At 44.2% G+C, this 27592-nt stretch overlaps 1 protein-coding gene across 1 annotated transcript; it reads left to right on the forward strand.

The window, feature by feature from the left end:
• The first annotated feature begins 227 nt into the window (after nt 1–227).
• On the forward strand, nt 228–27592 carry SCRG1 (stimulator of chondrogenesis 1). The gene is made up of 3 exons (XM_083156856.1): nt 228–391; nt 22145–22388; nt 26556–27592. The coding sequence occupies exons 2-3, from the start codon at nt 22153–22155 to the stop codon at nt 26608–26610; spliced, it is 291 nt and encodes a 96-aa protein (XP_083012982.1). The 5' UTR covers nt 228–391; nt 22145–22152; the 3' UTR covers nt 26611–27592.

A 27592-nucleotide genomic window follows, 5' to 3' on the forward strand; every position in this document is an offset into this window, starting at 1 on the left:
GCATTTCGGTAATTGTTCCTATATGTGTTTAACCTAATAAAATATTCTATTCGCATGTATTCTGCCTGTGCCTGAAATACTCTCACTGTAGCCTATATAAAGACGGCCTTTGCTTAGCTCTGGAAATGAAATAATCATTGATGTCCTAAGGATTGGAGGTGTATGAAGCAGACTGTTATTCCCAGTTACCACTGGCAGCACAGTATAACTCGTCACTATTAGGGAAACAAAGCTACATTTATGCTTCCCTCTTACTGTCAGCCCACTCCCCCATCCCAGAACTTCTCTCTGGCCCCTTTACCAGTAATGTACCTCATTCTACACGTACTGGAGCAAACACGGATCTGTCAGGAGTTCTAAAGGACTCACAGGAATTTTATAGCACAAACAGGTAATATTTCCATTCTCAAATGCTAATAATTCTTAATCCCAACATAAATTGTATACTGTATATCCTTATTATTTGTATAATAGGATTGGGGGAACACTATGTCATGGTATTCTGTAGAAGTATCAGCACAATATAGCAGTTAAAGGGAAGAGTAATAGATGAATTCAGATGTAGGATCATTCATCCAGAATAAAACTGGGAAGCATGATGATAGGGATTCACAGTGAGATTGTGGGAAATTCAATACCCCTTTCACACTGCCTCTTTGCATGGGTTATTGCACCCCAGGTTAATCTGGGTTGCATCTCAGTGTGAAAGGGTCCCCCCCCCCCCCCCCAAAAAAAAAAAAATAATAATACCCAGGTATAGCTGGATTTCCGGTGCTTGGAAATGACCTAATCTGCAAGATCCAGCAGAGCAGTTCCACTGCATCTGTGTGCAGTGCATATAGCGCCAACCCAGGAATAACCCGGATCTGCGCCATGGTGTGAAAGGGGGTCTGTCACCAGTCTGACCTGAGATTTTTGTGCAAAAGTGGTATAATAGGATTATTCTCTGAATTCTCTGAAACCTGCTGAATGTATAGCGAGCCTGAGGCTGACCCAGCCACCGGCCAGCGATTTATGACTAATTCTGAAGCTACGTTGCGCTTACATTCCAGAGCAATTTAACGGTGTTTTCTGGAAATATGCTTAGAATTAAAAAGGAGAAAAGTATCTAACCACATCCGACACTAGCACTTCTGCCTAATCTGGTAATGTTAAAATTGGGGAAACAGAGAGTGTAGGTTTCCCCCAATTTTAATATTGCCAGCATTAGGCTTGATCAGGCTTCATTAATAAATAAGGAATAGTATAAAACAGTGGTTTCCAAACTCATTAGTCAAGGCACCCCAACAGTCAAGGTTTTAAGGCTATCCAGGTGATTTCATTAGTACCTCAGTCAGTATAAACATACCATCTGTGCACAAGCAGCTATATCTCTAAAACATAGACTGTTGGATTGCCTTGAGGACTGCATTTTGGAATCACTATTATAAAATATTGTTTCACAAGTGGACTACTGGTCCCAGCAAGTTGCCAGGGGTGTGGTAAAACACACCGACAGTCGGGATTCCGACAGTCATTAGCCCGAAATAGGAATCCAGACTGCCGGGACTTAAACAGCGGGGCGTGCACAATGAAGTCCCTTGTGGTCTCGCTGCGCTCGCCACTCTGCAGTCACAGTGGCTTGCTATGCTCGCCACCTATTCTATTCTTTCTCTATGGGGGTCGTGTAGCCCCACATCAGAGAATAGCCACTGCCTGTCTGTCGGGTTGTAGCAGTCGGGATTCCGACGTCGGTGTAATGACTGTCGGAATCCGGACTGCCGGTCAGTCATCCGGCACCCGTTGCCAGTGCATGTTATCCCCATCTTCATGGTCCCGCTGGTACCTTTAATGACCTGTAAAAAAAAAATCAAACAAAGTCAGGACAGGATCTGTTATCATATTCATTTTTTAAATGTAATTTATTATTAAAGGTTATTTAAATAGCAGACACACATTCCGCAGCGCTTTTAAAAAAATATGTGGTTATTCACATCAGTCTTTGCCCCAGTGCATCTTACAATCTATGTACCATATTATATACACAGACTAGGGTTAATTTTTGTGGGAAATCAGTAAACATACAGTACCAGTATATTTTTGATTTGCGGGTAGAAACCAAAACAAGCACAGGGACAACATACAATCTCCACACAGTTATAGCAGTGGTAGGAATTGAACTGAAGACCTCAGTGCTGTGAGACAGTAACACTACCATCTGTACTACCCAATGTACAAAAGAAAGATAGATAGATACAGGGCCGTTTTAACTTTTTACAGGGGGACAAGCCATGCAACTGCACTGGTCACTGTACGGCTTGTCTTGCTGTTGCACGGCAACTGACACGACTCTTACAAAGTCTGTCACTGGAGTGGGAGCAGTGGATTAACAATGCTCCTACGGACCCGAGGCGGCTTAGTGGAGCCAGGTCAATGCTGCGGAAGTCTGCAGGGAGGAGGCGGAGTTACCCTGGAGAAGCACTTGGAGGGAGGGCCCAGGCTGCTGGTCATGTTGCTGCTGCTATCAGGGAGGGAGAAAAGAGGCAGCGTCACACCCAGGACTCGCCCAGCCAGTTCTTAAGGTAAGAGTAAGTGGAGGGAATCCTGGGAATTTTTCTTGTGAACTTAAGTATGTGAGGTGAGTTAGCATTAGGGTGGGGAAGGGAGGGTCAGATTTAGGCACTAGCAGGGGACAAAGAGTTAGGCTGCTAGGGGGGCGGGGCTTGGAATTAGGCTATGGAAAGGGAGGGTTAGACCGCAGGGTGAGGGAGCATGTCAGTGTTACAGAGCACAAGCCGCTGGGTTAGGTAGCGTGTTAGTGTGATAGAACGGAGGCCGCGAGGTAAGGGAGCACATCGGAGTGATGGGCTGTGGGGGTGAAGGAGCACATCAGTGTGATATAGCGCAGGGGCGAGGAAGGACGTCAGTGTGATAGAGCGTTTCAGTGTGATAAAGGGCAGGACACGCGGTGATAGAGCATGCCAGTTTCATAGAACGCAGGCCATGGGGTGAGGTAGCGTGTCAGTGTGATAGAGAGCAGGATCAGGGAGTGCGTCCGTGTGCTAGAGTGCAGGACATTGGGTAAGGGAGCATGCCAGTATGATAGAACGCAGGCCGTGGGGTAAGGTAACGTGTCAGTGTGATAGAGAGCAGGCTGCAGGGTTAGGTAGCGCTTCAGTGTGATAGAGAGCAGGCCGCAGGGTGAGGGAGGGTGCCAGTGTGATACAGCACAGGACATGGGGTGAGGAAGTCTGTCAGTGTGATAGGGAGCAGGCCCCACGGATAGGTAGCGTATCAGTGTAATATAGCGCAGGACATGGGACGAGGGAGCTTTTCAGTGTGATAGAGCGCAGGCCACAGGGTGATGGAGTGCATCAGTGTTGTAAATCACAGGCCACAGGCTGAGGGAGGGTGCCAGTGTGATAGAGCACAGGACATGGGGTGAGGGAGCTTGTCAGTGTGATAGAGAGCACTATATGGGGTGAGGGAGTGTGTCAGTGTAATAGAGCACAGGACATGGGGTGAGGGAGTGTGTCAGTGTGATAGAGAGCACAGGACATGGGGTGAGGGAGTGTGTCAGTGTGATAGAGAGCACTACATGGGGTGAGGGAGTGTGTCAGTGTGATAGAGAGCACAACATGGGGTGAGGGAGTGTGTCAGTGTTATAGAGAGCACTACATGGGGTGAGGGAGCTTGTCAGTGTGATAGAGAGCACTACATGGGATGAGGGAGTGTGTCAGTGTTATAGAGAGCACTACATGGGGTGAGGGAGCTTGTCAGTGTGATAGAGAGCACTACATGGGGTGAGGGAGTGTGTCATTGTGATAGAGAGCACTACATGGGGTGAGGGAGTGTGTCAGTGTGATAGAGAGCACTACATGGGGTGACGGAGTGTGTCATTGTGATAGAGAGCACTACATGGGGTGAGGGAGTGTGTAAGTGTGATAGAGAGCAGGACAAGGGTGAGAAGGATTGCTCCATCTACAGCTCCCAGGTGGCTGATGATGTTGCTTGGCACCAGATAAGGTAGATAAACTGTAATATTTGTCTCCAGCTCCCTGTCCCACACATGCCATTATCATCCTCATGTCCCTGTCTCCCATACACCGCTGTGACCCACACGCCACTATCACTCACATGTCGCTGTCACCCATTTCTTGTGACCCTCACCCTGCTGTCACCTACTGGCTGTCACCCTCACGCTGCTGTCACCCACTGCCTGTCACCCTCACGCTGCTGTCACCCACTGCCTGTCATCCTCACGCTGCTGTCACCCACTGCCTGTCACCCTCACTCTTCTGTCACCATCATCCTGATGTCACCCACTGCCTTCAGGGTTATTTTGGTAATTGTATTTATTTATGTGGTGACAAATGTCTGGTCGTGCAGGTTGCAAAAGTGGGATAGATAGACTAGATAGATAGATAGATAGATAGATAGATAGATAGATAGATAGATAGATAGATAGATAGATAGATAGATAGATAGATAATGGACTGGGTTTTATATTTCCTCTGAATGATCTGTTAAAATATGTATTCATGTACCCCATGTTGGTCCACCAATGACCTTTTCTTGTCACAGTTTGCCTCTATCACACTGGAATACACCAAATCAATCTCTTACGAAAAAAAGGTTCTCCGGAGAGCTATGAATGATCTGTTAAAATATGTATTCAGGTTTTTGCTCAAGGCTGGAAGTATGAAGAATGAAACCTATACAGAACAGTATTTCATTGTGATCTGTCCCAAACGCTTTTCTCAGCATGTTCTTTTTTTTATTAAGCAGAAGAGTTTTCCCTGAGCTTGTGCCATTGTTAGTACTTAAACTGCTTTTACTTTCCAGGGTTACTTATATTGGCACATTTTCCAGTTTGGGGCTTTTTTCACTGATCACTCTGCGGTGAAATCATACCAAAAACAAACAAAACAAAATAACAAATAAAGGTCTCTGGCGCCTAGTGTCCTATCCACTATTTATCACTGGTTCCTGCTGGACTTATGCAAACTAGTCCTAATACTACACTTAAATGTGATTTTTTTGGATGGTTTTGAGCAAATATTAAATGTAAGTAATCACTTTCACTGGGCTCTTATGTATTTACATAATGAATACAGAGCTTTTTAGAAGTTCAGCAAGGTACAGGAAGATGTCTACAATATCTTAAAAAGAGTGATTCACTATATAAAAAAAGGGCACTCAAGTTGCAGGATGTGTGGGACTTTGGGCCATATTTAATGCTATCTGGACATGATCTTACCACCCAGGATCGCATTTTAATATGTACAGGCTACTTTCAGCACCCATAGGGGGGGCTCTGAAAGTAGCCTGTCCCTGTTATGTGCTGTGATGGCTGCCGGTGGTGCTGTGCATTCACGGTCAGCCAGCCCACAGTGCACAGCAGCAACTTCCTGTGGAGGCTTCCTGGGGAACCCTACCAGAGCAGCATCCCTATTCTGTAGCTCATAGGCTACAACAGACTACCACAATTTGAAGATTAAAGTATCTGCAGGGACCAATAAAGCATTATGGATATTGGTAAATCTGTCAGCATCACATGTGGGGTTCAATAGTCTCACAAGATACAGCACTTGCTAACTTATGTTCGACTTTTGGAAATTATGCGAATTGCAATTGCCACAGCTTTAAAACGCAGACAATGGCAGGCCAACTCGCACCCTTCTCCCAGCTAATTTTTCTCCCCGATGGGGTAGATGTGAGAGGGGTGTTGGGGTGGAGCAGTGTGGTGCCTGCTGCTGTGCAGGTGTCGTCTGACCAGTTACCTGGCGCTGCACCCTCTCACCTTCAGGCCGTGCCAAATCACAGTCCTGGAAACTCCGGCACCCGGACACGAACACCTAGGAGGAAGGAGCGTAGGTAGGACAGTAAAACCAGTAAAATCTGAGTGGGTCATGTGGGTGGGGCCTGGGTTTGGTGATATGTCACCAGCTAATAAGATTATAAAGGAGAGATAGATATATAGGTGGATGTTGGTGTTTTTTTTTTGTATTGGTGGTGGGATGTGGATGTGAAAGTACAAGTAGAGAAATAAGTAAAGAGCTCATGAATGTTTAGAAGAGGGGAGTGAATAATGGAAGAGGCAATGTGTACTGAGTGGTAAGTGTCAGGGAGATTATAGGATGGTTGAAATTGAGTATTCCATGTAATGAAATGAGAAGTAGCACTTTGGTGAGCATGATGTGATTGGTGTATGTTAGAGATAGGGCTAAGTAGAGTGGATAAGTAAAGTAATATTGTGTAAAAGTATTGAATTTACCTTGCTTGAAGTTGTTCAATGTTTTTCAGCTGTTGTTGTTTTTTTTATTATTATTTATTTATTTTTTAACTGTTCTTTTTGAGTAATTCCCACTTTGTAATTTCTCACTTAGAGAACTTCCATCTATGTGAACAGATATACCAGGCCTAATTAAGAGAGCCTACAGCTGAGGTCACATGACCAGCTAATCAAAGGACATAAATTAGCCTGGGTTAAATTAACACTAGCCAAAAAAATATATAATCCAATAAATTATGCCTCACTTCAGCTTCAAACAGGTACTACAAAGGCTAGAAACACATTAACAATACAACACTGGTTATGCAATGGGCAAAATACAGATTAGCAGTTATAGTGTTTTTAAGATACTAATGTAAATCACATACATTTGCTAAAGTTGGTCTGTAGGGTGCAGAGTTTTGATAGAATGGTCTCCTTCAGTGTCACTTGGGTGTAACGCTGGTATAACGCTGTAGTTATGATTCAGTTTTCCCACTTTAAAATGGGCCACTTCATTGTAGGCCCACAGCCGTATGCAATAAGAACTAAAATACTCAAACAATGCATGGGTTCCCAATTCCCAATAATTGGAATCTACTCACTCAGTCCCCACCCCCTGCAATACATAGCAATAAAAGTTGCTTACAAAAACAGTTCTGGCATTCCAGGATACTATGGGGGAAATATACTAATGGAAATTTGTAAAAAATAGGTGTATTTGTATCCAGAAATACACTTATTTTTGACATTTACTATCCCGAAAATACGGCAATTCGTATTTGTATTGATAGCACATCAATACGAATTGCCGTATTTTCGGGATAGTAAATGTCCAGAATAAGTGTATTTCTGGATACAAATACACCTATTTTTTTTACAAATTTCCTTTAGTAAATTTCCCCCAATAATATCATTAAGAATAAAAAATAAACGCCTCCCTACACACAGGCAAGGTACTGTTGTCAGCCACTGGAGGGCTCCATGCTGGAGCAGGCCCCCCTGGATGGAGGTCGACAGCGTCCGCAACCGAAGAGGACCTGGATGGGATACTGCAGAGGACCTGCAGGGGTAAGTTTCAAGCAGCTTCCTGCGGGTAGAGCAGGGGAATCCCCAGGTCCCTCCCGCGCCCTGTCACCCAGCACCCATCCCCCGTCGAGTGACACGGCCAACCCAGAGTACCTCCTGCGCCGCATCACCCGGCACCGGCCCGGCATCCCCCCCCCCCCATGTCGAGTGACACCGCACAACCAGCCCAGGTACCTCCCGCACAGCTAGGGCTAGGTATCTGGTAGGGAGGATAAGGAGGGTAGAGGGTTCTGACCATTTATATGCCGTTGTCGGTTTTTTGACCACTGGTATCCCAACCTCCGGGCATCCATATATACCAAGAGAATACCTCCGGTGTTCTGATAAGTATTTCTTTGTTATCCATAACCCTGATCAGCCCCCCTTACAATTACTCTAGTGCAGTGGTTCCCAAACCATGTACCTAGGTACCATTGGGTACTTGAGTTCTTGCAGGGCTGCTTCGGATTGGCTATCCAGATCCAAATCTAATTATTTATGATCCATGTGATAGGAAACACCAGGGCTAGTGGTGATCAGTCATAAATCATATGGACAATCAGAAGCACAACTCTCTACAAAACCACATAACTGACCCTAAGGATAGGCACAATTTACTGAATATTTTTTCTAAAATTTGTAGCTACTGTAGAACGCAGTGATTCAAGAAAGGTTAGAAACCACACTTCGAGTGCTTAACTCTAACCTCCCCACGCCCTCAGCCTAACCATAACATCCTTCTCGCAGTCTGATCCTAATGCAGACATTCTCACAGTGTCGACATTTCAACTGTTGACATTCTGACATTGTTGATATGTTGCTTGTGGACATTTTAACAATGTCATCTATCATTGTGGTGTCAACATCATGAATGTTGATATTGTAAAGGTCATCCCATATTATAAATCACATAATGTAGGTCATGAGTGGCCAAACCGGTCCTCCAAATCCAGACCACCAGTTGATCTGTAGAATGTGCGGGTTAGGAATGAATGCAGCAAATGTGGCTGTTAGCAATGACTGCACATGTGCACCAGCCAGGTGGTCTGGAAAAAGTGGACTGTTGGTAGATCTTGAGAACAGGTAATATGTGATAGGCGATTGGTGCTTTATTACTATCTTCTGTGTAATTATCCACCATTCCTCACTTGGTTGACGCTAATATAGGGCCTAATTCAGATTCATTTGGAACGGGGCAAATTCAGCCCTGTTCCAATGTTTGGGGGTCTGTGCATGCGCAAGCGCTTATTTGCGCATGTGAAGACCCTGGCAACCAAAGTCTACACAATCGCCGGGCCATTCATTGTGGGGAGGAAGGGCCAAGGCCAGACTGCGGCGGGAATTGGGCTCGTCCATGGCAACGCACGTGTTTCATGAGCATCCCCATAAAAACGCTGGGTGTTCCCATGGGTACGCCGGGGGGCCAATGCCTGCTGGGGGAGGCAGATGACATCACAGGATCTCAGCCACCCGCCCGGTCTTCGTCCAGGCGCACGCAAATAAAAGTCAGTTTTCAATTACTTCTATTTGTGAAGGCAGGAGAAATCATTCCATGGTCGTCGACCATAGAATGATTTCTCCTGAAGCAGAGGCATGCAAGGGGATGTGTTTTCGTTACACATCCCCTCAGCATGTTACCAAAGGAAATTGGCGGTGGTGGGCGGCGGGCATTTGGATGGGCGGCGTCTCAGGCGCTTGGTAAGCCAACCTGAAACGTGCCCATAGTGTGAATGTTTTCTTCACGTTGCCGCAGGAGGGTACATCATACATGCCGACTTTTTGAAAGGGGGGTGGGAAGAGGCTTTTTTTTGGGGCGGGGCGCGGCTGATGTCACCAAGCGGGTCCGTGGATGGGGGAGGGGCTAAAATGATGCAAAATTACACGAATCGCGTCATTTTAGCCCCATCCCCTCCCCGCAGACCAGCAAAATTTGTCATTTTAGATCGTGGGGAGAGGGGGAGCAGGGGCTATGGCGAAAATGCGGGAGACTTGCCCACCTTCCCGGGGGGCCAGGAGGGGGATTCGATTTGCTATATATATATATATATATATATATATATATATATATATATATATATATATATATATATATATATAGATTGTAAGCTTGCGAGCAGGGCCCTCCTACATTTTGACTGTCTGTAAATACCCTGTTTTGTTGTATCACTGTCTGCTATTGTAAAGCGCAACGGAATATGCTGCGCTATATAAGAAACTGTTAATAAATAAAATAATAAATTTGCGGGACCCTTTCCCAGCCATTCCGGGAGGGTAGGCAAGTATGAGGTTCACTGGGTCCTACTCAAAAAGAAATATCATAGATTTAAAATGATCATTGTGATTGTTGTTATGCTCCTCTACTGTTGCACAGCAGCATACTCAAGGATTTAAGCAGAGATCCCAGAGAGAAGAAATAATATGTGGGCCGTGTGTCTCCCTATCTAGCCTGACTGACTATAATCATATACTGATGAAGCACATTCTCTTTGTCATTACATCTAGTCAGCCAGTTTCCTCTGCTATTGTGTAGAAGAGCTGAATGCAATTATGCTCAGTGGATGTGGAGTAAGTGAGGTTCCAATATACAATCTGAATATAGTCTAAATTATAGGTAAAAATGACCTGAACCTGACAATTTTCTACAGTTTTTTGCACTTAAAGCAAGGTTGTTTCAATGTACATTCATTTTGTCCCTGCCAGTACTGATATATTTAGTGCTATACAAGAGAAATTAGGTACTGTACAGTCTAAATGACTGGCTTGCATGTCTTCTAAAATGTGTTACCAAGGCCATGTTTGGTAGGGGTGTGGCCTTGGTTGAAGGTGTGGCCTCACTGCTTGACTATGCTTTCTAGATTTTGGGGAGCTCCAGCCAGTGGCGTAGCTAGAAATTTTTCTCCCCCCTGCCATAAAATATTCTTGCGCCCCCTACTTCCCCCCAAGAAGAGGTGAGGCGATGGACTACGGGCGCCGCTGGCTGAGCTGACAGGCAACCCAGGCATCCAATATGCACTGCACTGGGTCCCCGCTCATTAGATATGTACAGGGGGGGATCAGCTCAGCGCTCACTGCTGCCTGGGTCACCTGTCAGTTCAGCCAGTGGCGCCCACCACAGACCCTGCTGGCGATGCTCCCCCAAGCCGCTGCAGGGTTTGCCACATATGTAGCTATGCCACTGGCTCCAGCTCACCTCCCTGCAGTGTATAGATGTGTGTAGGGATGGCTATTGCTGTTTGATGGCAGTTTGGTAGGTGACCAACTCTGGCTATTAACTATGCAATGGCCTACTTTGATGCTTCACTAACCAATGGTCATCCTTGTTTTTCCACTGACTGGCGCATGGGCCAATAAGAACCTGGGTCTGGGACTTTGGGGGTGTCAATGACGGATCTATGCCCTGTGTTTCAGCCTCTTGTTAAAAAAACAAAAAACATTTAGTTAGGCCCATCAATGGCAAAAGTAATCAGCCCTGAACCATCAGAGATTATGAATCATGGTCGCTGGCCATGCCTAGATACGTGCACGGAATCTATTCAGTGATCCCCTGCTGTTCAGAGAAACAGTGAGACAGTGTCTAAATAGCAGTTCTGTCTTGCTGGAATTGGGACAGTTGTGATGTATGGGCTTGAATTGTGCAACAAATAGTAAGTCATAGCACAGTACATTTGTATTGTGAGTACAATACAAATATAGTAAATTCTTGACCAATGGGGTGACATTTAATGGGATGCGATTTTTTTTTTTGCCAATATTTTCACCAAAAACTGACGTTTTCGCACTTTTTCAGAAATCGCATAATTAATAATATGTGAAATGCGTCAAAAATCGTGCATTTTTTACGCAAAATCGCACATTCTGAAGTGGCGATTTTTAGTAACGCCGGAACTCGCATCCAGATGTTTTTCCATTATAAAGTATACAAATCATATATTTAATGAGATGCAAATTCAGGAAAATGTTACTAAAAATCGTCACACATGCAGACCAGGTTCTGACAGGTGAATTTGACAGAACCCTGCACAGATCATTGATATCTGTGCATGGTTCTGTCTTAAAAATGTGTAAAAGTTAAATAAAAAAAAATTAGCATAACCAGCCCCATTGAGCCGGACCTGGTTCCAAAAATTCGGGGGACAAATAGCGTAGGGTCCCCTGTATTTCTGAAACCAGCCCCGGACTCTTGGACCGGTCCTGGTTCCAAAAATATGAGGGACAAAAAAACTGGGGGTCCCCCATATTTTGAAACCAGCACCAGGCTCCAACAACCTGCGGTGTCATGCCACAGCCACGGGACACTTTTTACATAAGGTCCCCCAGCCGTATCATGCTCACCATGGCTGGTCAGCCTTGGACGGAGTACCTGGGGTGTGGGGATGCCTTCAGCCAATTTGTTCTCCGTATTTTTGGAACCAGGACGGTCCAAGAGTCCGGGTCTGTTTTCAGAAATACGGGGGACCCCTACGATTTTTGTCCCCCGTATTTTTGCATCCAGGTTCGACTCAATGAGCCCGGGGCTGGTTATGCTCAGGAGGGGGGACCCCACTCCATTTATTTTTTTCCCATTTTTTTAACACAAAAATTGCACATTTTCATGACTAAAAATCGCACATTATCGCACTTTTTTGCCCGGAATTCGCATCTAATTAAATATGCGCATTCCAAAAAAAAATTAGATTTAAAAAAACTCATGAAACCCATGAAATGTCACCCATGGTGTCTTATAAAGAGTCAGTGCATGGCCTGAATGATGACTGTTAACTGATTACTTTCTCTACACTGATATACTGTATAATACCTTTAGGCCACTTGCCAGTACAAACTGCAGATATTGTCCCTTATGCACATCTGATCGCAGTACAAATTTGTTCTCAAAATGGGCAAAATGCTGTGCACTGCAAATTTGGGTGGGGTGTGTTGAAACTGAAATTTAAATTGCAGTGTAAAAATAATGCAGCCAGTATTTACCCTGCACAGAAACAAAATAACTTGAACAAATCTTACTCTCTCTATACATGTTACAGCTGCCCCACCTGCAGTGCACATGGTTTTGCCCATTTTGAGAAGAAATTTGTACTGCGATCAGATCTGAATAAGGGCCATTGTGTACATAAAGCTGGTTTTGAAATGAATTCCTAGACCTATTGTTAAAGCGTGTATTCAAAGACTAGAATCATGTTTAGGTTTATTTTTATCTCGAACATGATGTAACTAGCATTTCATTCTTTAGCGTCTGTATTGGAAAGCACATGCTATTACAGTTGGCACATAAGTGATTCACCCTCTCATTTTATTAGTGTTGTTCTGTAGTGTAATTAACTACTGGTTCCAAAGCAGTTTAGCAATCAAGAATTGCATCTGGTAAGAAACAAATATAATTAATTAGCAGCGGCCTCTGCCACTGAGGAGCTTGTAGTGTATGCCATGGGGCGTAAAATATACAAGGATATACAAGGCACCTGGGGGCTTTGCCCTCCCAGTGGCTCTGACTTGCACATGTAACTCTCCAATGGTACATCTGGTAGAAAAAAAATATTCCTTATGGCAGCCATTTTCCGGTGATGGCTGCAAACGATACTAAATACAGCCCGAGGGGGCGGGGTGTGAGATAAAGTCCCATTCAATCAGCTTCTACCTTATATTTTAACCCCTTCCCGCCGCAGCCTGTTTTTGCCTTCCTGACAGAGCCCTTTTTTTCAAATCTGACATGTATCACTTAAGTGGGGATAACTTTTTTTTGCTTTTACTTATCCCAGTGATTTTGAGACTGTTTTCTCGTGACACATTGTACTTCAAGTTAGTGGTAAATTTGGGTCGATACAGTCTGTGTTTTTTTGTGAAAAATACCAAAATGTCGTAAAAAAATGGAAAATTTTGCAATTTTCAAAATGTTAAATTTTCTGCTTGTGAGACAAATAATCATACCACTCAAAATAGTTAATAACTAACATAGACCATATGTCTACTTTATGTTGCCATCATTATTTCAACCTCCTTTTAATTTTTTTGGACACTAGGAGGCTTAAAATATGAATAGCAAATTCTCAAATTTTCAAGAAAATTTCAAACACTGATTTTTTTAGGGACCAGTTCAGTTCTGATGTGACTTTGAGGGACTTGTATGTGAGACACCCCCATAAATGATGCCATTTCAAAAACTGCACCCCTCACAGTATTCAAAACAGCATTTTGGAAGTTTGTTAACCCTTTAGGTGTTTCACAGGAATTAAAACAAAGTGTAGGTGAAATTTCAAAATTTCATTTTTTTTTGCAGATTTTCAATTTTAATACATTTTTCTAAGGAACACAGTAGTTTTTACTAGAGAAATGTGACTAAAAATTGATTCCCCTAATTCTTTTGTTTTCATAAATATCCTATATGTGGCCCTAGTGTGCACGTTGACCAAACCACAGGCTTCATAATAGAAGGAGCACCTACTTGATTTTGGAGCCTCCTTTTTATGAGATTATTTTTTAGGCACCATGTAGGTTTCTAGGCACCATAAGATGCTAAAAGTTAGGAACCCCCCACAAGTGACCCCCTTTTGCAAACTACACCCCTCAGGGAATTCAACTAGGGGTATAGTGTACATTTCAAACCCCCAGGGGTTTCACCAATTGTGGTACAACTGGGAAGTGAAAATGAAAAATTAAATTTTTTACACAAAAATGCAGTTCTGGCTCAAAATTTTTCATTTTCACAAGGAATGAAGGAGACAAAGCACCCCAAAATCTGTGCCCCAATTTCTCCCGAGTACGGCAATGCCTCACATGTGACCAAAAAATACCATTTGGGTGCATGGCAGGACTCAGAAGGGAAGGAGTGATATTTGGATTTTGCAGCACAGATTCTGGTGGAATGTTGGTGGGTGCTATGTCGCATTAGCAAGATCCCCGAAGCACCAATACAGTGGAACCCCCCCACAAGTGACCCCATTTTGCAAACTACACCCCTCAGGGAATTCAACTAGGGGTAGTGTACATTTCAAAATCCCAGGGGTTTCACCAATTTTGGTACAACTGGGCTGTGAAAATGAAAAATTACATTTTTTTACACAAAAATGCAGTTCTGGCTCAAAATTTTTCATTTTCACAAGGAATGAAGGAGACAAAGCACCCCAAAATCTGTGCCCCAATTTCTCCCGAGTACGGCAATGCCTCACATGTGACCAAAAAATACCATTTGGGTGCATGGCAGGACTCAGAAGGGAAGGAGTGATATTTGGATTTTGCAGCACAGATTCTGGTGGAATGTTGGTGGGTGCTATGTCGCATTAGCAAGACCCCCGAAGCACCAATACAGTGGAACCCCCCCACAAGTGACCCCCTTTTGCAAACTACACCCCTCAGGGAATTCAACTAGGGGTATAGTGTACATTTCAAACCCCCAGGGGTTTCACCAATTGTGGTACAACTGGGCAGTGAAAATGAAAAATTAAATTTTTTACACAAAAATGCAGTTCTGGCTCAAAATTTTTCATTTTCACAAGGAATGAAGGAGACAAAGCACCCCAAAATCTGTGCCCCAATTTCTCCCGAGTACGGCAATGCCTCACATGTGACCAAAAAATACCATTTGGGTGCATGGCAGGACTCAGAAGGGAAGGAGTGATATTTGGATTTTGCAGCACAGATTCTGGTGGAATGTTGGTGGGTGCTATGTCGCATTAGCAAGACCCCCGAAGCACCAATACAGTGGAACCCCCCCACAAGTGACCCCATTTTGCAAACTACACCCCTCAGCGAATTCAACTAGGGGTATAGTGTACATTTCAAACCCCCAGGGGTTTCACCAATTTTGGTACAACTGGGCTGTGAAAATGAAAAATTACATTTTTTTACACAAAAATGCCGTTCTGGCTCAAAATTTTTCATTTTCACAAGGAATGAAGGAGACAAAGCACCCCAAAATCTGTGCCCCAATTTCTCCCGAGTACGGCAATGCCTCACATGTGACCAAAAAATACCATTTGGGTGCATGGCAGGACTCAGAAGGGAAGGAGTGATATTTGGATTTTGCAGCACAGATTCTGGTGGAATGTTGGTGGGTGCTATGTCGCATTAGCAAGACCCCCGAAGCACCAATACAGTGGAACCCCCCCACAAGTGACCCCATTTTGCAAACTACACCCCTCAGCGAATTCAACTAGGGGTATAGTGTACATTTCAAACCCCCAGGGGTTTCACCAATTTTGGTACAACTGGGCTGTGAAAATGAAAAATTAAATTTTTTTACACAAAAATGCCGTTCTGGCTCAAAATTTTTCATTTTCACAAGGAATGAAGGAGACAAAGCACCCCAAAATCTGTGCCCCAATTTCTCCCGAGTACGGCAATGCCTCACATGTGACCAAAAAATACCATTTGGGTGCATGGCAGGACTCAGAAGGGAAGGAGTGATATTTGGATTTTGCAGCATAGATTCTGGTGGAATGTTGGTGGGTGCTATGTCGCATTAGCAAGACCCCCGAAGCACCAATACAGTGGAACCCCCCCACAAGTGACCCCATTTTGCAAACTACACCCCTCAGGGAATTCAACTAGGGGTATAGTGTACATTTCAAACCCCCAGGGGTTTCACCAATTGTGGTACAACTGGGCAGTGAAAATTAAAAATTAAATTTTTTACACAAAAATGCAGTTCTGGCTCAAAATTTTTCATTTTCACAAGGAATGAAGGAGACAAAGCACCCCAAAATCTGTGCCCCAATTTCTCCCGAGTACGGCAATGCCTCATGTGTGACCAAAAAATGACAGGACTCAGAAGGGAAGGAGTGATATTTGGATTTTGCAGCACAGATTCTGGTGGAATGTTGGTGGGTGCTATGTCGCATTAGCAAGACCCCCAAAGCACCAATACAGTGGAACCCCCCCACAAGTGACCCCATTTTGCAAACTACACCCCTCAGGGAATTCATCTAGGGGTATAGTGTACATTTCAAACCCCCAGGGGTTTCACCAATTTTGATACAACTGGGCTGTGCAAATGAAAATTTACACTTTTTTACACAAAAATGCAGTTCTGGCTCAAAATTTTTCATTTTCATAAGGTATGAAGGAGAAACAGCACCCCAAAATCTGTGCCCCAATTTCTCCCGAGTATGGCAATGCCTCATATGTGACCAAAAAATACCAGTTGGGTGCATGGCAGGACTCAGAAGGGAAGGAGTGATTTTTGGATTTTGCAGCTCAGATTCTAGTGGAATGAATGGTGGGTGCTATGTGGCATTAGCAAGACCCCCGAAGCACGGTGAAATGATGAACCTAATAATCCATAGATGTGTGGTATATTTTAAAACACTCCTTTATACATAGGCCGGGTTTGTCGGGGCAAGTTTCACAGTGGAAAATAGTATCCTTTCTTATTCCCTTTTTATAGCAAACTTTGCACCTTTTTTGTGTCCTGCCCTTTTTTGCAGTGGAGGGGATTTCGTTAGGAAAATGCTGCCCTGGTACAATACGGGGGCCAGTACTAGAAGTACTGGGGCCCTCTGCCTGCTGGTTCCCAAATATTAGGCCCTTTATGACTTCCTCTTGAAAGTGCATAAATGTCCCCCTCTGGCTGGTAGAACGGAATAGCACGTAAGCGTTATACAGTGCCATCTGGATGATATACACGGCCAGCTTCTTGTACCAGATTTTTGTTTTCCGCAGGGCACTGTACGGCTTCAGTACCTGATCTGAAAGATCCACTCCGCCCATGTACTTATTGTAATCTAGGATACAATTAGGTTTTGAGGTGTGGGTACTGGTACCTCGTACAGGGACGGAGGTGGTACTGTCTCCATGAATTGTTGTCAGTATAAGGACATCCCTCTTGTCCTTATATTTGACCAACAACATATTTTCGGTGGATTGTGCCCTGCTTTCACCCCTTCTCAGTACTTGGGCAATGTGCGTTTTTGGGAGGCCTCTTTGGTTCTTGCGCACAGTACCGCAAGCTGCTGTACCTCTTGAACCAAGGGCCTTAAACAGGGGGATGCTAGTGTAAAAGTTATCCACATAGAGGTGATAACCTTTATCCAGGAAGGGGTGCACTAAATCCCAGACAATTTTTCCACTAACACCTACGAGGGAGGGGGGGCATTCTGGCGGTTCAATTCTTGAATCCTTCCCTTCATATACCCTAAACCTGTGGGTGTACCCTGAGGTGCTTTCACACAGTTTATACATTTTTATGCCATACCTTGCCCTCTTACTGGGAAGGTACTGGCGGAATTTAACCCTTCCTTTAAAATGTATAAGGGACTCGTCGATACAAATAAATTTTTCAGGGATGTACATCTCTGCAAATTTGGCACTGAAATGATCAATGACCGGCCTGACTTTGAATAGCCGGTCAAAGGTGGGATCATCTCTGGGTGGGCACTGTGCATTATCGGTGTAATGTAAAAATTTAAGGATTGTCTCAAAACGAGTCCGAGTCATGGCCATACGGTAAAGTGGGGTGCTGTACAGAACATCTGTACTCCAATATTGCCTAATTTCTGGCTTTTTTACTATGCCCATATGTAACACCAGACCCCAAAACGTCATCATCTCTACTGCATCTACAGGGGTCCACCTAGCAAATGATGACGTGGGGTTTTGAGCAATAAACTGCTGGGCATATAAATTACTTTGGTCCACCATTAAATTTATAAAATCATCAGAGAAAAATCATTTGAAAAAGTCAATTTCTCTGAGACCTGTTGAATCAAATTGGATTCTTGGGATGGCCAAAAACTCAGGAACCTGGGGCTCAAAATTGTCTGGTGGTGGGGTCCATACGGGATCAATCATTTGGGGGGGGTCTCAGCTGCTCTACGGGGGCGTCTTTGAGGGGGTCCCTCATCACTAGAGGAGGAAGATGAGGTTAAGACGAATCCTTCAAATTCCCCGCTTGCATCACTGGCTGTGTCAGAGTCAGAGGCAAGCATGGCATATGCCTCCTCCGCTGAATACATTCTTCTGGATGACTGGGATGACATTTGGGATGACATTTGGGATGCCATTTTTATTTTTGTGTTTCTGTAAGTGTAATGTTTCAACACGTGTATAGTGTAGGGGGGGTACAAACTTTATTTCAACACGGGGGGTATGTAGTGTGTAGTGTGTATGTAGTGCAGAAAAAAAATACTTTATACAGGAATTTGATCCCAATAAAAAAAAAAAAAATTAGATCAACCCTGTTGCAAAAATGCTGATCTGTGATGTACGTCACTCAGCAACTTCAAGGCAGCTTTTGGTACAACCTTGAAGGGGTTAAAAAAAAAAAAAAAAAAAAAAAAAAAAGGTCCTGCGCCAAAAATTGAGCACAGATGTTGGTCAGTAACGTCCGTCACTGAACAGCGCTCAAAGGCAACAGGAATTTGATCCAAAAAAAAAAAAAATAGATCAACCCTGTGCCAAAAATGCTGATCAGTGATGTACGTCACTGATCAGCGCTCAGCGGCCACAGGACACCCACAAAAGCAACGTGGGTGTAAAAACTATTTAAAAAAAATAAACCACAGCACTCTCCAAAAAAAAAACTATTTAAAAAAACTGCAGAAAAAAAATTATATCAACCCTGTGCCAAAAATGCTGTTCAGTGATGTACGTCACTGATCAGCGCTCAGCGGCCACAGGACACCCACAAAAGCAACGTGGGTGTAAAAACAAAACCCCACTGCACTCTCCAAAAAAAAAACTGCAGATCAGTGATGCAGTGATGCAACACTGATTAGCAGTGAGGGGCAGCAGGCACACAACTGTGGGTGCAACCTGACAGGGTATATATAAAAAAAAAAAAAACCAAAAAGTTGCTTACTGATCAGCACAAAAGGGGGGGCAGCAGGGGGGGCAGCAGTCAGTTGCACAGGCAGCACAACCTTTGGTGCAACTGACAGGTATATATATAAAAAAAAAAACCCTGCACCCCCAAAAAGTTGCTGATCAGCACAGATATACTGATCAGCACAAAAGGGGGGGCAGCAGACACAATATATAGCACTCTCTATCACTCTCTGTCACTATCTCTCACTATCTCTCACTATCTCTCACTATCTCTCACTATCTCTCACTCTATGACACTCTATGACACTGCAGCAGCAGCACACAGGAAGTCACAAGATCCAGGAAGCATCCAGCTGCTGGCAGCACGCTACCAGCGGTGATCAGGTAAGTATCAGGCAAGGATCAGGTCAGTATATCACGACAGATTGGCATGGTGACCGCTCTGCACGCAATTCCAGACCGGAATGGCGTCTGCAGCGCTGTCACCGTTAGATTAAATCACGCGCCATGGCTGTGATTGGTCCGTCGGTCCGACGGACCAATCACAGCCTTGGGGGCAGGTGGGGTGAGGTGTGGTCATCACCGGTGACCCCCTCACGCCCCCTCACACCCGGCGGTGATTGATCCCTGTGTTACCGAGCGTCTGATTCGCCGGTAACACAGGAAAACGCTGCGATTGGCTGTTCACATTGAACAGCCAATCGCAGCGATCGCCGACGGGGGGGGAGGCATCGCCGCCCCCCCTGGGCATGCTGGGACATGTCTGCTGTCAGGGACAGCAGACATGTTTAAACTGTCACCGCGTCTATAGACGCGGTGACAGTTTAAAGTCATGACGTATATATATACGTCATGTGTCGGGAAGTACATCCCGGCCATGACGTATATATACGTCAAATGTCAGGAAGGGGTTAAAGGCACATTTTTGAAATAACAGTAAGGAGAGGATTGGTTGGCACATTATCTCTCACAATTTTATCTCAATCCAAGTTTTGTATTTTAGAAATATGGAAGTGTTTCTAGGAATGGGTTTTGCATTTCCAGCCATCTTGTACCACAATCCAACAAACTGTTGCACACAGTGTATCCTAAACTGGGAGAAGTAACTCTCCTCTGCATCTGTAAATTTTATTTTAAAAAAAATAAGACTAGAATAAAATAATTTCAATGCCACTTACTTATGGCTTACAAAAGGAAGGCAGCAGCGGAGCGATAGTGCTCCACTGCATTAGATTGACCACTAATGGTCGACAGGACTAGGTCGACACCTATAAATGGTCGACATACCCTACGTTGACATTGACAAAAGGTCAACACAAGCAAAACGTTGACATTGGCATGTCCGACACTGAGATACAAGTTTTTCATGTTTTTTTTGTTTAGACCGACTTTACAATCCAAGTGGGCATAGCAAGCCATGCGTCAACCTTTTTAGTGTTGACCATGTCAATGTTGACCTATTGCTTGCGTTGACTTTCTGTCAATATCGACCTAGGGTATGTTAGTTACCTAGTCACTGTCAACACTTGTAAATGGTCGACCCCCTATATGATGCATGTTCAAACTATGGCCCTCCAGCTGTTGTGAAACGACAAGTCCATGCCTTGCCACAGTTTTGCTATTAAAGAATGTTAGAAAGGCATGCTGGGATGTGTAGTTTCACAACAGCTGGAGGGCCATAGTTTGGACATACCTGCATACCATACCCCTTCTAAGTAGTATTATTACTAAGTAGCATATTTGGGTACATATTTATGGTAAACATTGGAATAATCATTATTATACTGTTGACAATGTTTACAGTTCTTGAAAAGACATCTAGGAAATGTTTAGATATAAATCTATGCACATAACAAAGACTATTCTGCATTATCATTTTTAAACAGCAGGTGGTGCTACAAAGCCCTTTATTGATGCTGCTAGAATTCCAGGATAACGGATTTCTTTGGCAAAAACTGGAATGTCCTGAGACTAAATGTAACACAGGCATTAGCCCTAAGTGTAACTTCTATTTAGTGTGTAAAGCATTCACATTATGTACTTGCCACAGTAATAAATCTCTTCATATGATGCTTTAAGTCCTGATTCAGGACTGCTTGGGATTGGCATATGAATATCCTTACAAAGAAATAAGGATTAAAAAGGGTTGAGATTACCTGAAGGGTAAAAACAGGGGCAGACTAGATGGGCCAAATGGTTCTTATCTGCCATCAAATTCTATGTTTCTATGCTCGCTAAGCAGCGGTCGTTCACTGCTTAGCGAGCGGATAAATGCTGCACGTTCGCTAAACAAATGCCCGTTTCCTTCCGCCCCACGGATTCTGTTGGAAGCATGCAAATGGATGTGTACACTGACACATCCATTCACGCGGGGGATAAATCTTTCGATGTTCACTGACCATCAAATGATTTTTTTCTCCCGTTCACAAATAACAGTCAGTTTAAACTCACCGGGGCTGGCATTGATGTCATGTGACTTTAACCGCCTGCCCCGTGCAGGATTTGACCCCTCTGCGTTCGCATGAGGACATCCAGTGTTATTCTGGGCACACTAACTGCTTTTGTGGGCACATCCATTGGTGTACCTATGCACCTGCTTCCTGTCCACCCACTGCCCACCCCACCACTGCCCCTCCCCCCCATGCGAATGCCTAGGCAACTGTGATAGTCATTGATTGCATTCGCACAGCAGCCCTGGACAGGCGTATAATTACCCATAATGCATGTGCAGAGCCACACCATCGCTCCGCAATCCCTACTGAATCAGGCCCTTAATGTGCATTCTGAGCTTCTTCTGAAACAGTATAACTTTGGGCGTAAATTTACTAAAGCTTCTAAAAATGAAAAGAGGTGATGTTGCCCTTAGCAATGAGTCAGATTCTTTCTATTATTAGCATCCTAGAAAATGATAGACGGAATGTGATAGGTTGCTAGGGGCAACATCACCACTTTTCATTTTTAGAAGCTTTAGTAAATGTAGCCCTTATCGTCCTATTTTTGAATACATAAGCCAACACAGGGCACATACATACCTGATCATTCACAGACCACTCACCATGTATCTTTCAGGTCACAAAATGAAAGTTGTCCAAGTTGCTGTGCTGCTGATTGCTGTGTGGGGAATAGGGGCTACCCCAACTGGCCGGCTATCCTGTTACAAAAAGATTTTAAAAGATCGGAATTGCCACAACATCCCAGAGGGAGTGGAGAATCTTTGGCCCCTGGATGGAAGCCTGCAGGACCACTTTTGGGAAGGGGCAGGATGTGAGATGGCCTGCTACTGCAATTTTAATGAACTGCTCTGCTGCCCAAAGTAAGCATTGTCCTATGTAGCATAGTGTATGTGTGCATTGGGTTTCTGTTTATCTTTATTTTCTGTCATTACCATATAAAACTTCAGTGTTCTCATAAATGTTTTGTCAGCATCAGGGCAGAATGGAGACTGGTGGAGAATCAGGGGCAACGCTCCCGTGCGCCGTTTGAGTTTTCTGCAGCTGCAGCCTGCGCGCCCAGCCAGTGACTGAGCTGTAGACTACTGCTTTACATACTATTGGATAGCTGAGCTGCTCGGCTGTCCTGTTCTGCTATATGGCAGGTCAGCTGTCAATCAGTGCAGAGGGTAGCTGGTGAGTGATTCCTGCACTCACGGCTCTCCTCTGCACTGACTGACAGCTGAGCTGCCGTACAGCAGAACAGGGCGGCAGAGCAGCTCAGCTATCCAATAGTATGTAAAGCAGTAGCCTACAGCTCAGTCACTGGCTGGGCGCGCAGGCCACAGGGAAACTCCAGCAGTGGCCGCTGAATATGTAGGGGCCCTTCATTTGTGACCCCCCCCCCCCAAAAAAAAAATGTGGACCACTCAGTCCCATACTAATAACTAGGGGTGGCCATCGACCATCGATGATTTGAAATCATCAATGGTTTATGGCTGATGTCGAATACTTTTGCCATCGATGGGGAGAACCAGATGGTTTCCCTCCATCGATGGCACAGCAAAACAATGTTTTGCTCTTCTTTTTTTTCAAAGTGTCGGAACACAGAGCATAGCTCCCCCCAACACCTGCGAAGCTCCGCCCCTGTGTTTTGATGGTCATCCATTGCATAGTTTAGCACGATGTCCAGTTGCATTATTGCCATCGATGGCAACCATCGATGGCAATGACAACGATGGCCATCCCCACTGATAACAATGGAGCTATTAGCAACACCGCTGGGTATAGGGTGTTCACCTGGGCATGCTGGGACATGAAATGAATAATTGATGTATTTTTCTACACACATTACATGAACACCCTACACACATGTTGTAGTACTACAAGCTGCATTATACCCATGGTTGACAGGGCATGCTGGCACTTGAGGAACCATAAGTGTCAATATGCCCCACCATCCAGGGCTTAATGAGAAGTATTGTAGAATAAAAAAAATAAAAATACATATTTTTAAAACACATTCATTGAAAAAAGAAAACTCCGTCCTCCTATAGATTATATAACTAGGCTGCTCTTGCCTGCAACCAGTGCTGGCACCAATAAAGTGCTTACATTTAATAAACAGGCTATTTCCCTTCCTCAAACAGATCAACATGAACTAAATAATAGCATTTCTATTTATAGACTTATTTCCCCATTACACTATAATAATAATATTATACAACCCCACCCATGATTAAATACACACCCATCAATTGATTAGACTTTTCTTCTCTCAAAGGTGGTGATGTAAATGCGGCCAAAAGCCGGCCTTACCTTATAGAAGCCTATGGGCTCCTTTCCACATCCATGATGTCAGAGGGATCTATTCAGATCCTTCCAAGCATCTCCTGCAGCCACGTTTTTTGCGCATGTCATACTTGCCTACTTTTGAAAACTAGTTTCAGGGAGATTATAGTTGGTAATAGAAGTTTGCAAAGCGCCCCATTGAGGGGGCATGTCATGCTCCACCCAAAGGGTGTGGCTAGTTCCATATATCGAGAGATTGTGAACGTGGCACCTAGAATTGTTTGTGTGTACTGCTCCATCTGAGAGGTCTTTTAAAATGACTTATATCCAAATGTAGATGAGCCCCAAAGCACTTGCTGAAGTGCTGGGAAATGGTACTGTTGATTCACTGTAAATCTCGCATTCCATTTTTCCCCCAAAAAATGTAACAGTGCAATGTGGGCTAGGTGAAATGAGGGAGATTGCTAGACTAATGAGGGAGAGAGGGAGATTGCTGCTATTTCAGGGAGTCTCCTGCAGAATGCAGGAGGGGAGGTAACTATGGCGCATGTACAGATGGACTACTGATTATAAATCCAAAAGTCCAGATAACGGCGCTGATCACAAAGGGCAGCTCTTATTGGAAGAGCTTCCCTGTGTGTTACTTATCACATACGTTAGTACATATGTGACTAGATATGGTACGATGTGAGGTGGGATGTACAGCAAGAAGTGTATACATCCCATATAATATCTTCTTTCTACGCTGCTGATTTCTGAGGGAAAGAAGATAAGATTGGTATATGCACGGGCAAAAATAAGTGTTACGGTATAGCGGGTCAACAGTGACTAGGTCAACACTTGAAAATGGTCGACATACCATAGGTCAGTATTGCCTGAATTTCGCCACAAGCTTAAGGTCAACATGAACATGGTCGACACTCAAAAAACTGGACCTTTTTTAATGTTTTTGATGTCTATTTTGACATATGTCGCCATGCTTCAGGCACACTATTATATTCTCACTCCATGCCCTCTTAGATCGTAAAGTATAAACCAAGTCAGTCTACACCCAAAAAAAACATGAACAACTTATTGATCTGTTACATGTCCATTTCAACCTTAAGCTTGTGTCGACATTCTTCCCAACTTCTTTGGAGGTCAAGGCGGGACAGAGTGATGCGGGGGTTTCGGGGGTGTGGCCTAAATAAAAGGCCATGGCCTATAATAGCTCCCCACGAGGCCACGCCCCCATTTTGGCGCTATGGCAGCATGACCCTGTGAGCCTCTAGCCATGCCCCCAGCCCCCTGGCTGCGGGAATAGACGCTGTGCATGCACACAGCGTTTATTCACTGCTGCTCAGCAATCGACAGGGGGGGCTCCCAACAGCCCCCCCCCCTCGCCGCAGGACACTGCCGGCCACGGGAGGGACGCGGGAATGTCCCAGAATTCCCACGGTAATTGGGACTGTTGGGAGGTATGTGTCGACCTTCTGCCAATGCCAACCTATGGTATGTCAACCTTGTCTCTGTAGACCATTAGTGGTCGACCAAGTGACTGTTGGCCTAGACATTGGCGACCCAGGGACAATAATATCTACCGGTATTAGAAAGGATCTTGCTACTGTAATTCTCCACCACATCCTTTAACACACTGCCAAAAGCTCTCTTCCGGCATCCCATATCCTGGGGGAACTTAGCATCTGATTGAGCCTTTGCTCCAAATCTCCCTAGGGTAAATATTATAGTACCCTGCTCTGAACCATGCCCCTACAGAGCAAGTGCTCCCAAAAAATGTTGGCAGCCCTACAGTAGCTTTCCCGGTTATTATACTAGCGGGTGCCGGACGGCTCCCCGACAGTCGGGATTCCGACAGTCATTACTCCGACGTCGGAATCCTGACTGCTCCCTCGTGGGGGTCCACGACCCCCATAGAGGGAGAATAAAATAAGTGTGCGAGAGCAGCTCGCCACCGTGCCCGCAAGGGGCTTCATTGCGCTCCCCCCGCTGTGCAGTCGGGATTCCGACGTCGGAGAAATGACTGTCGGAATCCCGACTGTCGGTGTGTCATACCACACCCATACTAGCTACTGTTTCTATGAATCATAATACTACATCACAATGCACAAAAGTCATGCTGTTAGTTTCTAGAACATGCCATTGACTTTGGAGTATGTCAGTTGGGTACTGAACCTAACTATAATGACTGCTGCTTATTCTTCTACCATTTAATAATTAAGGTCAGAAGATTTTAATTATCGATAAGTACAATTTTCAGAAAGATATTTAAATAATTCAGTTTTATATGTGTACTTACACTTCTATTCTCTTTTTAATATATTAGTAATTCAGTGTATTGTAGTATACATCTCATAAAGTATAAGTAAATGCACAGCCTGCAGAAATGTATTTGCGGGACGCCTAACGGAGCTGGCACAGAGGCCTAGTAGAAGTTCCATCTTTCCTATGCACCAGCAGTAACAGTGAGGCTATTTGGCTGTGAGAGCACAACTGAAGTGCTATTATGCTGTCACAATGATGCTTCTGTTCCTTTCCCCCTTAAGCATCAGCCTGTGAACACATTCGGAGAGCAGCCAGCCTGTATTAATGTGCCGTCTACTATGCCCTCAAGTGCTAGAACGCTGCATTCACAAGGATCAACTTCAATAGACTAGCAATAATAAATCACAGCCTTAACACATTACAGTAATATTATCACCAACCACAAAACTTTTGCAAAAAGTGAACTTACTGTGTACTGGTTTGTTTCTGTTTTGTAGGGATATTTTCTTCGGCCCGAAGATTTCGTTTGTGATTCCTTGTAACGCCCATTGATAAACAAAGCTATATTGTTCCTGTGAAGACAATGGCTGACAGAAAATGTGACGTTTCTAAGATAAAAAAAACTTTATTACTTTTTCTCCCTAGCCACAAACCCTTTTCCCGGTGGGACGATCCTTCTGTTTGTCCCATATGCATTTTATACCACCCTATAGCTAGAATGAGATTGGACATAGGTTTGTGCTGGAGGTGAAGGGAGTGTATTATCTGCCAACCACATAGCAAGGGATTTACATCCCCTAACGCTGAGAGGTGACCAGTAAACAGATGGGTTATCAGCTTAATTCTCTGCAGAAAGTCTCACAGTGTGATGTTGTGCTGTATGAATAGGACACACTGGGCAACATACTGCCAGAGAATAGGGTTCTACAGAATTCTATCATTAGTTTCTTGTGAAATCATCTTATAGACCGGCGGCGGCTATATTTACAGCTATTGTTGTTATGTTTTAAGTAACAAATACATGTGCAGACGCTTCAGAAACTGTTTAGAACTCTCAAGTTTGTCCTACACACAATTCCATTGAAGAAAGCTGCAACTCTGACCCACTCACCTGATGCCTTCTAGCACCCTGCTCCTGTACACTGCAGTCATTGGACTTCATACAAGGAAAATTAAGACCTTTTAAGGGGCCACAACTTATTTAAAACCCTAACAAAACACAATTAGAATTGCAGGAAGAAGCTATTAACCCTTTGAGTGCCACATCTCTCTGTGAAAGATGTGCAACATATCCACTAAATATACCGGCGTCGCTCACATTTGTTATATAAATTCAAATAAAAAATGTGTAAAATACGATGATATTTCCTATATAAGGTAACATTACAGGTCATTATGATGAAGAAAATGTTTCCTTGTCAATTTTCCCACCTATTTTGACAAATTCACTTGGTACTCAAATGGTTAATAAAGTACAGGTACTCTTTACCTAGAAGGGCGCCCACGATTTTGATCGTGGACATCGTTAGTAAAA

This window comes from Crinia signifera, chromosome 1 (assembly GCF_055691185.1).
Source record: "Crinia signifera chromosome 1, ASM5569118v1, whole genome shotgun sequence".
NCBI classification, from domain to species: Eukaryota; Metazoa; Chordata; class Amphibia; order Anura; family Myobatrachidae; genus Crinia; species Crinia signifera.

Bases quoted from the DNA above. Each gene is read 5' to 3' on its own strand.
- SCRG1 (XM_083156856.1), top strand. From the start codon at position 22,153: ATGAAAGTTGTCCAAGTTGCTGTGCTGCTGATTGCTGTGTGGGGAATA. The intron at 22,389-26,555 runs GTAAGCATTGTC...TCTGTTTTGTAG, and splicing joins GAACTGCTCTGCTGCCCAAA to GGATATTTTCTTCGGCCCGA.